Source organism: Boleophthalmus pectinirostris, unplaced genomic scaffold (genome assembly GCF_026225935.1).
Source record: "Boleophthalmus pectinirostris isolate CB_2022bp ecotype Guang Dong unplaced genomic scaffold, ASM2622593v1 HiC_scaffold_2, whole genome shotgun sequence".
Classification (NCBI taxonomy): domain Eukaryota; kingdom Metazoa; phylum Chordata; class Actinopteri; order Gobiiformes; family Gobiidae; genus Boleophthalmus; species Boleophthalmus pectinirostris.
The window spans coordinates 18235236-18249845 of record NW_026571152.1 but is presented as its reverse complement, the minus strand read 5'-3'; the positions used below and the strand labels follow the sequence as shown (position 1 = coordinate 18249845).

At 38.6% G+C, this 14610-nt stretch overlaps 1 protein-coding gene across 1 annotated transcript; it reads left to right on the top strand.

Annotated features, from left to right (window-relative positions):
- The first annotated feature begins 28 nt into the window (after window positions 1-28).
- On the top strand, window positions 29-10072 carry LOC110166880 (guanine nucleotide-binding protein G(i) subunit alpha-1). Its single transcript, XM_020932209.2, has 9 exons — window positions 29-494; window positions 2648-2690; window positions 3131-3272; window positions 3710-3867; window positions 4616-4744; window positions 4862-4991; window positions 6000-6153; window positions 8821-9013; window positions 9092-10072. Exons 1-8 carry the CDS (start codon window positions 377-379, stop codon window positions 9009-9011), a joined length of 1065 nt encoding a protein of 354 aa, XP_020787868.1. The 5' UTR covers window positions 29-376; the 3' UTR covers window positions 9012-9013; window positions 9092-10072.
- The last annotated feature ends 4538 nt before the right edge of the window (window positions 10073-14610 follow it).

Sequence of the window (14610 nt, the reverse complement as noted above, 5' to 3'; positions counted from 1 at the left end):
GCGCATGCGCAACATGGCGTTATGTGCAAAGAACAGGAAGCGAACTGTTTGAGACTCCGCCGCTGATGATGCCAACTGCACCCTTTATGTGAGCGATCATTAGCCTGCTCTGCGACGCTGGAGAAGACAGGCGAGCGCACAACAACCGCTAGTCGTGGATGCCGTGGTTTTCACTCGTGTTTTTTATAGATCGGCCCGAATTTGTGGAGATTAATCGCGAGGCAAGGGCGGGTTGGAATCCGTTTCAAGTCAAACGCCCTCCTCCCCGTCGCTGCTGCTGAATGCTAACTCGGTAGCCTGTGCATGTTGCTGTTGCATTCGTAGTTTAAAGTTTTGGTAACGCTTCAGTTTTATTCGGAGTTTAAGATAGAAGAAGATGGGGTGCACTTTGAGCACGGATGACAAGGCGGCACAGGAAAGGAGCAAGATGATCGACAGGAATTTACGGGACGATGGGGAGAAGGCAGCCCGGGAGGTGAAGCTTCTGCTACTCGGTGAGAAACATGGATGGATGGACGGAGAGGGAGGGTCGGCTTTGATAAGGGGCGAGGGGGCTGGTGGGGCACAAACTTCAAGCCGAATACAAACGTTATAAAATATAGCCTTATTCCATGTTTAATAAACTGTACGTGTATTTTTAATTTAATGATTACATCTGAGTCTCGCTGACACAACTGTGGTGCTGCGCAAGAGACTTTTAGGGCGTGATAAGAATTAGATGGTGGCACTATAAAGTTCATTAAAGATGATTTTTTTTTATAAATCCCCCCTTAATTACTTGTTGCTTATACACACTTTAATTCGACTGTTTGATTCTCAAAGCTGGTCGCGTTAGCTGCTGGAGACATCCTAGTCTATAAGCTAATTAGCAATTAGCATTTGGGCTAGCTCCCTAAAGCTAGCCTGGATTAGTCGCCTAAGTCTGCACAAAGTTAATAACTGTCTGGGATTGATCCCTAACCAATTTGTGAGTCAGATTAACATTCATAATACATATATCTTTTAAATATATTAATATATATATGTATATATATATATAATATATATGTGTATATATATTATGTGTAGGGCATGTTACACTAAATATGCATTTTTAATTTGAAAAAATTTAGGCTTTATTGTACCTAAATGGGGAATTATTTGATTCAGGTCATGTTGCAATATTTTATCATATTAATCTTGACTAAGCAAAGTCGCCATTGTTCTTGAACATGTATTTTGTAATACGCCCCAGTAAAGCCAAGACCTCCACGTCCACATTGGCAGCACACTGGTGCAGAGCTGGTGCAGATGGAGACTAACTCCATCCATGGCTCAAATCAGACATAAACCAAACACAGCTACACCCTGCTTTCTCCATCAGCTCGTGGATGACCACTGCTGTCACAGCCAGGGGAAGACTGGCAGCAGGTTGCATAGCAACCTGTGCAGCTTTGCTGACAGGAATAAACATCCAAGGCAACTATGCACACAGATCAACAGGTAGTGCATTGTAAATAGGCGATTGTCCTTGACTTTTCAAAGAAATCACTCACTGATTGTATTTCATTCAGAAAAAAAAAATATAAAAAAAAATCCATCTGCTACATGTAGTTATGCATGTGTCATTTGAGATGGCAGATTTGAATTTTCATGGTTATGTTTTCTTTCCTGTCACGATTTCCCACCAGCACCTGCAGGTGATTTATGAGGTTGGTTTGTGGATTTATTCCAAATGGAGCGATTAGCTTATGGTTTTGAGGACCTCAGGGTTAACCTTATGTACCTTATGTATTAAAATGTTCACAAAGAAGCCAGAGATGCGCAGATAGATAGATAGATAGAAGGGAGTATTACCTTAGATTAAAGCTGTTTAAGTAATTCAGTCATCATCATATAATGGGCACCCACAGAAAGTACAGCGGGCTATGCATTGTGTGATATTATTACAGGCTTTGCAAAAGCGTATTTCTCTGAATGATGCGCTTACATTTCCCGGGGACAGTGGCATGGAAGTGAAAGGCCACTGTTTGTTGTACTCTGAGTGTGCATGTGTTGTGAGTCTGTTTATCATATGGGACTGTCAGTAGTTTTCACCTTGGGAGAACTTGGCCCCTGTGGTGGCACATTAATTAAAATATTGTGTGCTCAGCTTGAAACTCCGTCTTTATCCAGTTTCCTCAAGATGCAATGTTACATCAATTACAACTATTACATTTTATACAGACTCATAACACCACAAAAAGACATGAAATTCGAATTTGATATTTTTCTAAACCTAGTCCTATACATATGTGCAGCAGGCTGTTTGTGGTTTATGTGAGCCAGCCTGTTGTGTGTGCCAAGCATTTGCTGTCCAGGCATGTATAAGATGTGTGTGTAATCTCATCGATTAGAGGTTTTACTTGAGTTACCAGCATTATGTTTGCATCTAATAAACTTTAGTGTGACATGGTGGGCCCTGGCATAATCTACAGAGCCAGTGGATCACTTAGTCTGGAGTTTGGACACACAGTTGCAACTTAGTACGGCCTCTTACGAACATGGGCAGCAATTCAAATAATATCAAAATACAAAAGCAAATATCTTACTATATCTTACTAAGCAGAATTATTTGTTGGCCCAAAAGTCATGTATTTTCTTTGATCATCTGTTGTCTTTCTTCTAGGTGCCGGAGAGTCTGGAAAAAGTACAATTGTTAAACAGATGAAGTAAGTGTCAAATGCACAATATTTTTGTACCACTTGGCTTGTGCCTTATTCTTTGTAGAGCGCACAGCATGTCCATTGTGTACTTGTGGCTTGATGTTTAATCCTTCTGATAATCTTCTATAATGTCACATTTAACTATACATGACAAGCAGATTCCTTCTAATATTTCAAATTAAATTAGAATATATACGCTATACATTTTAGTTTACATTAGAGTTGGGCGATATTGAGAGAAGAAAAAAGGCTTCTCCACTATTCACCTTTATTTCGAAAATTACACTACAAAACTCATAGTCATTATTCCAATTTTTATGTCTCCAAAACGACAATTTCAACAATATTACACATTTTTCAATATACCCCTCTGTTTCAGATATTATCCATTTTGATTCCTGGTAAACTGTAGTAATACTGTAGTAACATTTGCACTTGTGTGTTAGGATTATCCACGAGGCAGGATACTCTGAGGAGGAGTGTAAGCAGTACAAGGCTGTGGTCTATAGCAACACCATCCAGTCTATTATTGCTATCATCCGTGCTATGGGGCGTCTTAAGATTGACTTTGCTGATCCTGCTAGAGCGGTGAGTGGGAATAAGCTAACTGTGTACTGTTTTATGTATTTTTCTGTTAGCTAGGTTTCTATGTACTTATATTGCTGTATTAGGAAGGTCCTTATTCTCCTCAAGACACTGAAGCAGCTGAAATGAGCACTCTGAGCAGAATCCAACTTTTTAAATATAAATCAAATCTTATCACAATTAGCAGCCTAGGCAGCTGTGTCTGCTGAAATAGGTTATCACACATGGAGAGCAATGTGAAGCACTTTGAGTATCTTGAAAAAGTGCTAATATAAATGGCATTATTCTTTAGCACAAAAAATAAACAGGAATTACCCCTTAATCATTCATTGTAATGTTTTTAAATCTAGATATTTAATAAGGATATTTTAAATAATTAGAAAGATTTCAGTTTCAGGGTTTTTCATATTTTAGTATGAAGTATAATATGTTATGTGCAGGATGATGCTCGCCAGCTGTTTGTTCTTGCTGGCTCTGCTGAAGAAGGCTTCATGACCGGAGAGCTTGCCGGGGTCATCCAGAGACTGTGGAAAGACGGAGGCGTCCAGGCCTGCTTCAGCCGCTCCCGGGAGTACCAGCTCAACGACTCCGCAGCATAGTGAGTAGGACGCACAAGCACTAGTCTGTGCGCCCTTTACAAGAGATGCCAAAAGATGCACGCCCACTTTGGGGAAAAAAAACAAGGAATGGCATTTTCCAGTCATCTCTTGAACATCTAGAAAACTGGATGTTTTTCTGGCACAATGATGAGGGTATGTTAAGCAGGCTTGAATTTTGGATTTTTTCACTGGGTTTGGAAAATATTTTGATGGAAAATCTTTTCAGAAAATATAAATCCAGTATACAGCAGTCCTTAGGCTAAAAATATCTTGCCCTTTTGTTTTGTTTTGTTGTAGGGCAAAACAAATAGAGGACTAGCTTTTAACTCAACAAATCATGTTTTTATCACACCTCTTTTAGGAATGTTGTTTGAAGTAGAATCTAGTTATAAAATCTTCCATATTCATTTGTTCACCAATTTACATATTATGTCTAGCATGGAGGCTATTGACTTTCAAAGAACAATTACCACAACGGTAATGATTAAGAAATGTAGCTTCAAGATGTTTGTGGTTAACCTTTGCCTATTTATATACTATACTAGACCTCATTCCAGTTTGATTTTCATCAGTTCACTCATGCAGTTTTCTTGGAATTCTCTTGTTCACTCCAATGCCTCAACCTTATCTCATGTTGTGTACAAGCCATGAAAGACACTACAAAGCATAATAGGAAACCATAGCTCATATTGGTCCTGGCAGCACATCTATGCTCTTTGTCTCACTGACTTTTTCTTGTGTTCAAAGCTACCTTAATGACCTGGACAGGATATCCCACGGAGCCTATGTGCCCACCCAGCAGGACGTGTTGAGGACCCGGGTCAAAACCACCGGCATTGTGGAGACGCACTTCACATTCAAGGACCTGCATTTTAAGTGAGACTTCAGTCCACCTACTCATGACACGTCCCTGTTGGAGAATAGAATGGACAGGAAGTGACGTGGTACATATTCATAATGTGTGTCGCTCTCTCTTTCTCTCTCTCCCCTCAGAATGTTTGATGTCGGTGGACAGAGATCAGAGAGGAAGAAGTGGATCCATTGTTTTGAAGGTGTCACGGCCATCATTTTCTGTGTGGCTCTGAGTGACTATGACCTGGTATTGGCTGAAGATGAGGAAATGGTAATGTTTATTAGTCCCACTTGATATTGAATTAAACTGGGCATCTGCCACTAGGTCAGGACTGATTGAATAAAAAAATTAAAATCAGATATTTATAAACTGCATTTTGAAATGGCAACAACTTACCAAAGTGCTGGGCAATTATGCAACAACAATGGCAATAAAAACATATGAAAATAAATTTTGTAAAGAAAAATAGAAAAATATCAGATTTTATGTCTTTATGATTTTATATATTTATTTATTTATGTATTTATTATTAATATCTTTTATGGGATAATGTGTACAAAGCAACAATGTCATATTTTTAAAAATTCTTTATACTCAAAAATAAACTGTAACCCTAATAATAAATTACATGACATAGAAGATTATGTAAGTACAATATTTATTGTTGGTCACAAAATGTAGGTATGGCAGTCATTTAGTCAATTAGCTAAAATTTGATTTGAAATTGAATTAAAGTGAATGAATGTGCCTTTTTTTAATGATGTCAGAAGGAGAACTGAAAAATAGAATCACAAAATCCTGCTCAAAACTGCAATAATTTATAGAAAAAGAAAATTGCATTCTGTCAAACCATGTTGCACCAGTAGTGCAAATTTCCACCTGTAGTCCCTGGGCAGGTTAACCGATTGATTGTATTTGATTGACCTTACCTATCAGCTATTCTTCCTGGAGCCTCCTATGTAGCATGTTTTGTGTTGATGAGGGAAACCGCAACGCCCGGAGGAAACCCATCCAGACACGGGGAGAAATGTGCAAACTCCTCACAGAAAGGCCCGGGAAACCCCGTGGATCGAACCTGGAATTTTCTTGCTGTGAGGCATGAGTGCTAGCCACCGTGCTGTCAGAACTGCTAATTTATTGACTTGTTTATCCAGTTGACAGAATTACATTTTCTTTTGCTAAGGACCCTACCTGGACAACTGAGGGATGACACAGATCTCTACTGATCCATGTACCAACCTGCCCCGTCATAGTGACCATTTATATTTGCCTCTTCAGAACCGAATGCATGAGAGCATGAAGCTGTTTGACTCCATCTGCAACAACAAGTGGTTCACGGACACCTCCATCATCCTGTTTCTCAACAAGAAGGATCTGTTTGAGGAGAAGATCAAGAAAAGTCCTTTGACCATCTGCTACCCTGAGTATGCAGGTGAGTCTCTGTCCAGGTGTGCCCACATGCAAATCCTAAACTGTGTTTTCAGACTCGCATATGTAAACGAGTTTTTATAGAGTTATGAAGTGATGAATGGCAAACTGGGGCTGTTTTCACCTGTGGCAAGACAATATGGATTTTGTTGTGGCCGATATGATACCAATAAAATGGGAGTTGGAGCTGCTGATAGCCGATATATTTAGTGATGTAAAAATTCACTGTAAATCTTGAACTGTTTAAAAAAACTTAGGTTTGGCTCTAGTGGATTTTAAATTGGGTTTATTTAGGCAGCATTTATTGTTATTCTGCCTTTTTACATCATATTTACAGACAGTAGGTCGGACTAATGACATTTTGTATCACATTCTAGCTACTAGTAATGGGTATTTCAGTTCTTTTAAGAGAACTGGCTCTTTTGGCTCGGCTCACTAAAAGCAGCTGGCTCTTTCAGATTGTTTTGTTGTAAGCAGGTCTAAAGCAGGTCTAAAGCAGGTCTGAGTGTCAGGACTCTGTCTCTGTCTCTCACTCTCTCTCGAGCCCAAGATTAGTCCTGGTTTATTTTATGCTGAACTACAGCCAAATATACACATTTTTTTATCCTATGCACACGCATATTTCTGAAAGTGTCGTTTTCAGCCGCTGCCCGTTGTCAAACTACCATGAGTCTGCACACAGCGTGAAGAGAAAAAAAGTGAGAGAAAGAGGGAGTGAGAGAAAGAGAAAGTAAACTACCGCTATTAGCCTTTAGCCATAAATGCGTGCATGCCGCTGTAATTATATGCGCAAATGTCATAATTCCCACCTCTATTCACAGCTCATTTACATATCAATGCTGGTCCAGTAACGTATATACGGCCAATATAGTCACTTTACAACAGGCCAATGGAAAACAGCCTGTTTATGTGTGAGAGCTGCGGGAGCTACAGCAGCTAATCGCTAACCAATGAGAAAATGACCAAAACTAGCTTCAAATTTGACACATTTCCAACACTCACCGCTCACACAGGCTCCTACTCACATCACAAGTCTGCACTAATAAATGTCCTTTTAATCCTGACTCAAACCAATTGTCCGTAAAAAGAATATAATCTCCGTATTTGGATTTGTGTCTGCAGGTGTAAACAAACACACATGAGTGATGTGACTCTGGGGGTGTGTTCAGGGACAATACAGACACACACACAGACAAATGACTCCGCAGATAAATCCTGATGTGGAGCCACATATTAGGACATTTATCTGTCTGTAAATTGGATTAAATTAACATAATGTAGAGAGTCTAGATTTATAACGATATATAACATGCCCACGTGAAATATCGGCCCATATCGGCAAACATATATGCTGATAATATCGGCCAACCGATATATCGGTCGGGCTCTAATGTGAATGTAATGTTAATTGTGCTTACAATTAGTGCTCCCATCAGTTACAAAAAAAGCTAATTATGAATTAAATGGGCTTGCTTGGTAAATTAACAAATTAATTCTACAGTAGCATAAATGTAACATATGAACCACAAAACCTTACTAATAAGGCATTTTTTCCCTCAACAGGTTAAGCTTTTACAGTGCATAATTAATTGTTCCAAAAACAACCCAAAAATAGTGACTATTATTAATAATATTTAGCATTAAAGAGCCCATGTTACACTGTGTTCTACTTCATGTTCTAATGCGGTTTACCCAGAGTTTCATGCATGTTTAATACAGAAACATTGCATATTTAGGTAGAGTTCTTCTCTCAAAATGAAAACACTGTTCCTATATTACCACCTGAGATTCCAAGGTGGATTTGTTCCATTGTGTTTTTAGACTCCATACATCTTCACTAGAATTTTCTGGATAATTTCACCCCTGGAATTAAAGATTTTTACCTCTGCTGTTAACTTGAAAACTACCACATCATGAAATACTAAGGAGAAAAGAGAACTTGAACTTTGGAGATGTAGACTAATACTAAAACATTACATAAAACATGTGAATGAAACAAAACTCTACAACAATATTCTAATGGCTTACAGCTCACAAGACAGTTTTGTGTAATATAGGACCTTTAACAATCAGTGTTCAGATTATATTGGTATTATTTGAACTAGTTGCATGGTGAGATTTCTCAGTCTGAATGCCAACTGCACACACACTGATGAGGCAAGGCAATATGGCTCAACTGTTTTGCTCTTGGCTACAGCAAATTTGCCCTTGGGTGAGGTTTGAACAAATGTACACATTGAGCCACTACTCATGAAAACGGTAACAACAAAAGAAGAATCACAATTTCTTTCCACTCGTGATTGATCTAAATTGCTGATTGCTGGATAAGGCCAATATTATTTAATACAGACGGGGGGTGGCTAAAATGAATATAGTGACACACGGAGATGCTGCACTTTTAGTCAAATTGTGCATATTCAAGTCAAGAATGAAGAGACAGAGATGCGCTGTGATTCTGAGCTTTCATACTAAGAGAAAGGTGACTTGTCTTCAGCTCCACTCTTACTGCCACAGGATTGGCTGTAGACATGTTGATTAAAACGTGCATGCCTTATCATCAAGATCGATCTAAATTTAGATTGCGATCTATCAATCTTTCGATTTTTGGCACAGCCTTATGTACAATGTAGTTCTAGTGCTAAAGAAGACTGCTCTTGTTTTCTGCCCACAGGTGCCAACACTTACGAGGAAGCTGCGGCATACATCCAGTGCCAGTTTGAAGATCTAAACAAGAGGAAGGACACCAAGGAGATCTACACCCACTTTACCTGTGCCACGGACACCAAGAACGTGCAGTTTGTGTTTGATGCTGTCACTGATGTCATCATCAAGAACAACCTCAAGGACTGTGGACTTTTCTAATGGTGGGTACCTTTTAGATACTGTAAGTGTTTCAGCCAGTTAAAAAGTACTAAATCTTCTGCCTTGTTTCTCTTGTTAAGCGTTTGTTATCTTATCGAGTGACCTGGTTCGAGTCTGACTGGAGGGATCTTCTTGGACACTGCTGAGAATGTCACTTTTTAACCTCTAATTAACTTATGTACATCTCTAAAAGTTTTAAAGACAGTGTGTAGAAGAAACGTTTTGTGTAAAATATTTGTACAACTGTCTGAGGCCGGCAATTTTCCACACTTTTTAAAATGTGCTTATTTTACCTGTCATTATTTTGAAATTTTATATACAAATGGGTCCTTGGCTTTTTTTGTCTAAAAGCAAACACTTTTTTTTTGTAGGCGCTTGTGCCTTGCATGCCTTAGTTGCTGTGTTTTTTTTTTTTGACTTTTTTTTGACTTTTTTTTAAAACTTTTTTTTTTTTGACTTTTTTTTTTTTTTTTTTTTGACTTTTTATAGTTTATTTGAATTTCATGTCCATGATATCTCTTTTCTTATTGTCTCCATAATAAGCCTGTCACTTTGTAGACCTGTTTCATTCTAACATACTGTGAGTGTGTGGGTGCATGTGAACTGCGTGTGTGAACTTTACATTGCATTAGTGTGGATGGTGCATGAATGAGAACACAAAACAAAAGGGACTATTTTAACCAGCTAGTCATCCTCTTTTGAAGTTTTATTTTTCTATTTGACCAAAAACAACCTGATCTCTCTCACTGATTCACTTGTGTGCAAAGTCTGTGCACAGGGCATAAAATGACATTCCTAATCTGATAATGCAGAAATGATAGCTCTGAAAAGAGGATGCCCAAGGTTGGCCTTGTAGCAGATAGCAGCAGGCCTGTAAACAGTGCACATCCATACATGCACTGTTGTATTGATTACTATGGTCTGTCATGGTTTCCAGTTACATATCTCCCCTACACCCCAACCCCCTGTTTCCATTGGATGGGGACGTTATTGGACTAATATCCATAATTTTGCTAATAAAAGAGATGCTGTGGTAAAATCATGGCATCTTATATAAGAAATGTGTCTTGTCTTTGTCTTTATTAAATTAATGTGAGAGTTTATTCCATAGTCACAGCAGCAACATTTATTTATGTCTAGGCTATTTCAGTTCACCAACTAGGATAAAATGACAGTATTAATAACCACTTGGCCGATTGCCATCATACTAGCAGTAGGCTAGATAAATGCATGGTCAATTTCATATATTATTTTTTTAATCTTAGATATTGAGTGTAGAAACTGCAGCTATTTTATGCAGTAGCTTACTAATGTGTAAGTGTAGTTGTTCTACTGTCATGCACCACAAACCTTATTGCCATAGCCTCACTTAAAGTAATTTTCATTTTTCATGGGATTTATTTTTAAATGTTCTTAATTTAAAATTAGCCTTGTAGACAATATTGGCATACTTTCAACCAAGATATTGCAATAATAATCTGGTCAGCACAGGAGGCACAATATAATCAACCAAAATCCCCTTAACTAAAGAAAATAACAATATGCCTGCCTACTGCTAGTGCATCATCCTGCTATTTTCCAGATATTATTAATGCAGCATGTGTTTAAAATTAAAAGCAAAAATGTGATTTGATCAAATGTTTGTTTATTAACATTTTTGTTTATTGGCTGAGGCTAATTAGTTTGTTTGATCAGAGGGAGCAAGGTTCTCCTCTGAGTTCACACACCCACAACTAGGTCGACGGAGCAGCAGGTGGAGTGGAGGGCAGAGTAGTGGGAGCAACAGGAGTGGCAGGAGTGGTGGTGGTGTGTGCAGATGATTAGGTAATTTGACCCACTCTGCGTGAGCAAACTGCTCTTGTTGTCTCAGGTTTGAAGGGTGCCTTCTCCAGACACCATGTTTCAGCTCCTCTCACAGATGTTCAATAGAATTGAGATCTGGGCTCACAGAAGACCACTCCAGAACATTTCAATGTTTTGTTCTTAGTCATTCTTGGGTGTCTCTATCTGTACGTTTTGGGTCATTATCTTGTTGGAAGACCCATGACCGACGACTGAGACTAAGCTTCCTGACTCTAGGCAACACATTTTGCTCCAAAATGCCATGATAGTCTTTAGTTGTACCTTGCACAGATTCAAGACACCCTGTGCCAGGTGCAGCAAAATAGCCCCAGAACATAACCAAGCCTCCTCCCTGTTTTACAGTAGGGATGTTGCAAATTCCAGTCTCACTTTTTTATGATTTGCACTCAACAGTGGTGTCCTCCGATGAAGCCCACTTTGGCATAAACAGTGACAGATGGTGCGATCTGACACTGATGTACCCTGCCCTTCGAATCGAACATTTAATTTCTTTCGAAGTTGTTCTGGGCTCTTTGGTTACCATTCATATGATCCATCTCTTAAATTTTGCATAAATTTTCCTCTTGCGGCCACGTCCATGGAGGTTGGCTACAGTCCTGTGGACCTTAAACTTATGTATAACATGTGTAACTATAATCACAGGAACATCAAGCTGCTTGGAGACGGTCTTATTGCGTTTATCTTCAACCTGCTTGTCTATGATTTTCTTTCTAGCTTCCTGACACAGTTCTCTTCTTCACTTTCTCTGGTCCATGTTCAGTGTTGTACCCATCATAGGCTGACTGACTGAAAACAAGTTTGAAGACGCCTGTCATGCCAATTACAGACACACCTAAACATGTTCCAATTGTCCAATTACTCACAATCTTTTCTAAGGGTACCATCATTTTTGTCCAGGCCAGTTTCATTAGTTTTTTTTTTTTTTTTTTATTATTCTATTGAACAACAATTCAAAAGCAATGCCTAATGTCAGATTTTCTTTCTTTTCTTTATTCTTTCTTTTTAAAATTTTTTTTATTATTGCTTTTCTCAGTTTCAAGTTATTGAAACAACATTGTTGATTTTTCTTTCATTACCAGAGGGATACCAACAATTTTGTCCATGTCTGTATATAGCCTATATTTTTACACTATTTTTTCTATCAGTTTCAGTATAAATATTTGGTCCTATTTATTTATTTGCTGTGGTTGTTTGAAACAGCCTAAACCAAAAAGAGGTCTAAAACATTAAATTAACAGTGACAAGACCAGATACTAGTATTAGAGTTTTCACCACATTGTTAGTACAACTGACCTAAACTGTAAATTAATATGAAAAGCAGCATGTAACCTATGTTACTAACTGTATAGTAGTATCCATAGATATAACAATATACCATTGGATATCTGCATTGAGAACAAGTCTTTACCTGCTCGGACACACATCTTCAGCCCTGTACACAGACCTTTTGGAGCAGAGAACAAAACCTCTGGAGGACAGGAGTTCCCCAGGGAACTTGCCTCTTACAGAGAGAAAGAGAGAGAAGTCATGTTAGTTATATTTTTATGAATGCAAAAATCTAATCTGTTACTAACAATACTTAATTTTATGTGTTTTTACCTGGTCTGGGAGCTTCATAACAACAAGCTGGAAGCCACAGGCGTTCCTCCTCTTCAGCCGGAGTGACTCCTGAGAGGCAGGATCTGCATAGAGCACAGTCTGCATCAAAGAAGGAACAGGGGGGTTTGACTGATGTGGAATACTGAGATTTTATCATAGCATAGAGGCACTCATGTCTATTCATCCTATCTCTTTTTTATTATCCTCTAATTGGTGATTGATCACCATAGAAGTGGCTGTACTGTTTGCCGAGATCTGTTTCTTTTGTACTTCAAAAAATAAATAAATAAATAAAGCTTTCTATGATATCAAAGTGTTGTTGAAATATTGCAAAGTGTGAAATTTCTGCACTTTTTTAAGTTAAGAGATTAAGCATTTTTAATAACAGACTTGCTTCCTCAGAAGGTGGTGCTGTAGCTAAGTGGAATGAGCTCCAACAGAGACAGTAGACTGGGTCTGAAACTGAAGCACAGATGGCTCAGGAGGGGCCAGCTCCTTGGACACATCAATAAGACATGGACAGGGCCCTGTGCTGTGGAATTCCCCGAAGTGCAGGAGGCCTCCACTGGTCTCTGTCTTTCTGATGAGGGGCCCGTCCATCTTCTTCCACAGGCACTGCTTAATCCTCTGGGCCTGCTCCAGACAATAGGGACCTGCAAACAGCCTGTACCTGCAAACAGCAAGAAAACAATAACATCAACAATTAGACACAGGTTTTAAAGCAAAGTCTAGTCAGAAATAAGCACTAAACCAGGGAGCAAAAGGATTACAGGACTGAGCCCAGACTTAACAAATCTAATACAGGACAAAAACTAGGACAAGTAACACAAAACACTTACCTGGATACATGTTTCTGTGCTATAAAGCGGGCCACAAATACATAAGAGACGCATGTCAAATTGGCCAGCATTTGGCCTAATTTGAACACTAGCCTACCTAAAGTTTCTTGAGTTTAGCAACAACTCCTCAATTACAGATTATCACCTTATGTATGAGAACAGTTCAACAAAATCAGCTTAGATTTAGCAGGATAATATTAATGGTAGAATTTAAATGCACGAGTTATTTTACCTTAATTTTAATGAACCAAGCCCAATTGTGCTTTTAAATCCTGAAACTCATTAACTGTCATCATGTGGCAAAAGGCAGCACTAGGCGGCGCTATTATCACAGGTCTAAATCTCACGTACTACAGGCTGAAAGGCTTTAATTGAAACTCAGGTGATGTGGGTCAAGTTCGCTGCTGAGAACAATAAAACGTGTGTTAAAAGTGAAAGACAAAAAGAAAATATTCCACTACTTCAGTAATTTTGTTCATTGGATAAGACTACTCTTGTAGCCTATATCTCCATTTTGCATCCATGCTGAATTCTGCTTCTCTATTTCTCCTTTCTCTGCTGTCTAAGGCCGAGTGCGGAGCAAAGATCAGAGGGGCAGGGAGGTCCTTCATCCAGACTGTCTACTGAACTCACACATGTCCACGTGATACAAAAGCCCATTACAAACCAGGCTGGACCACATTTGCCACATACACATGCCTACATTTAAACTCGTGCATTCGCTTGGATTTCTGTGGGTTACTACTGAGCCATGTAAATGTGTGGGCCTAAATTAAATAATTTTTGCACCTTAAATTCGTCTTTACTGCAATGTCGTCTGCCTCGCTCTGGTGGACAGACTGGTGAACTGCGAGTCTGGATCCCGTTTGATTAATAACGCTTTATCACCGTCAAAGAGACGTATGAAGAATGTAATCACCTCTTTTAATGCAATTACCATAGATTACTCACGACAAAGATGCATTGTTCTCGAATGCCATATCTCAATTGGACTCAACCCAAGATTAAAGTTAATTAATCTTGCCTTTGAATGAGATTTGTTGCTGAAATGGTCGGTATTCAATCACTAAAAGAAGAAAATATGGGTGATGCAGAATTAGTTACGTGTGCACCACAGCTATCATTATCACTGAGACAATTTTAATTTCAGAAATGTGGATTTATTTGGACAAAACAAGTAAGGCTAATATGAAAAATGTATTAAATCAGGAATAAATAACTAAGATTAAAAACTGAAGAGAAATAAACACCAGATCTAAACCAAAATTCAGGAATAAAGCAGCATTACGCAATTTTTA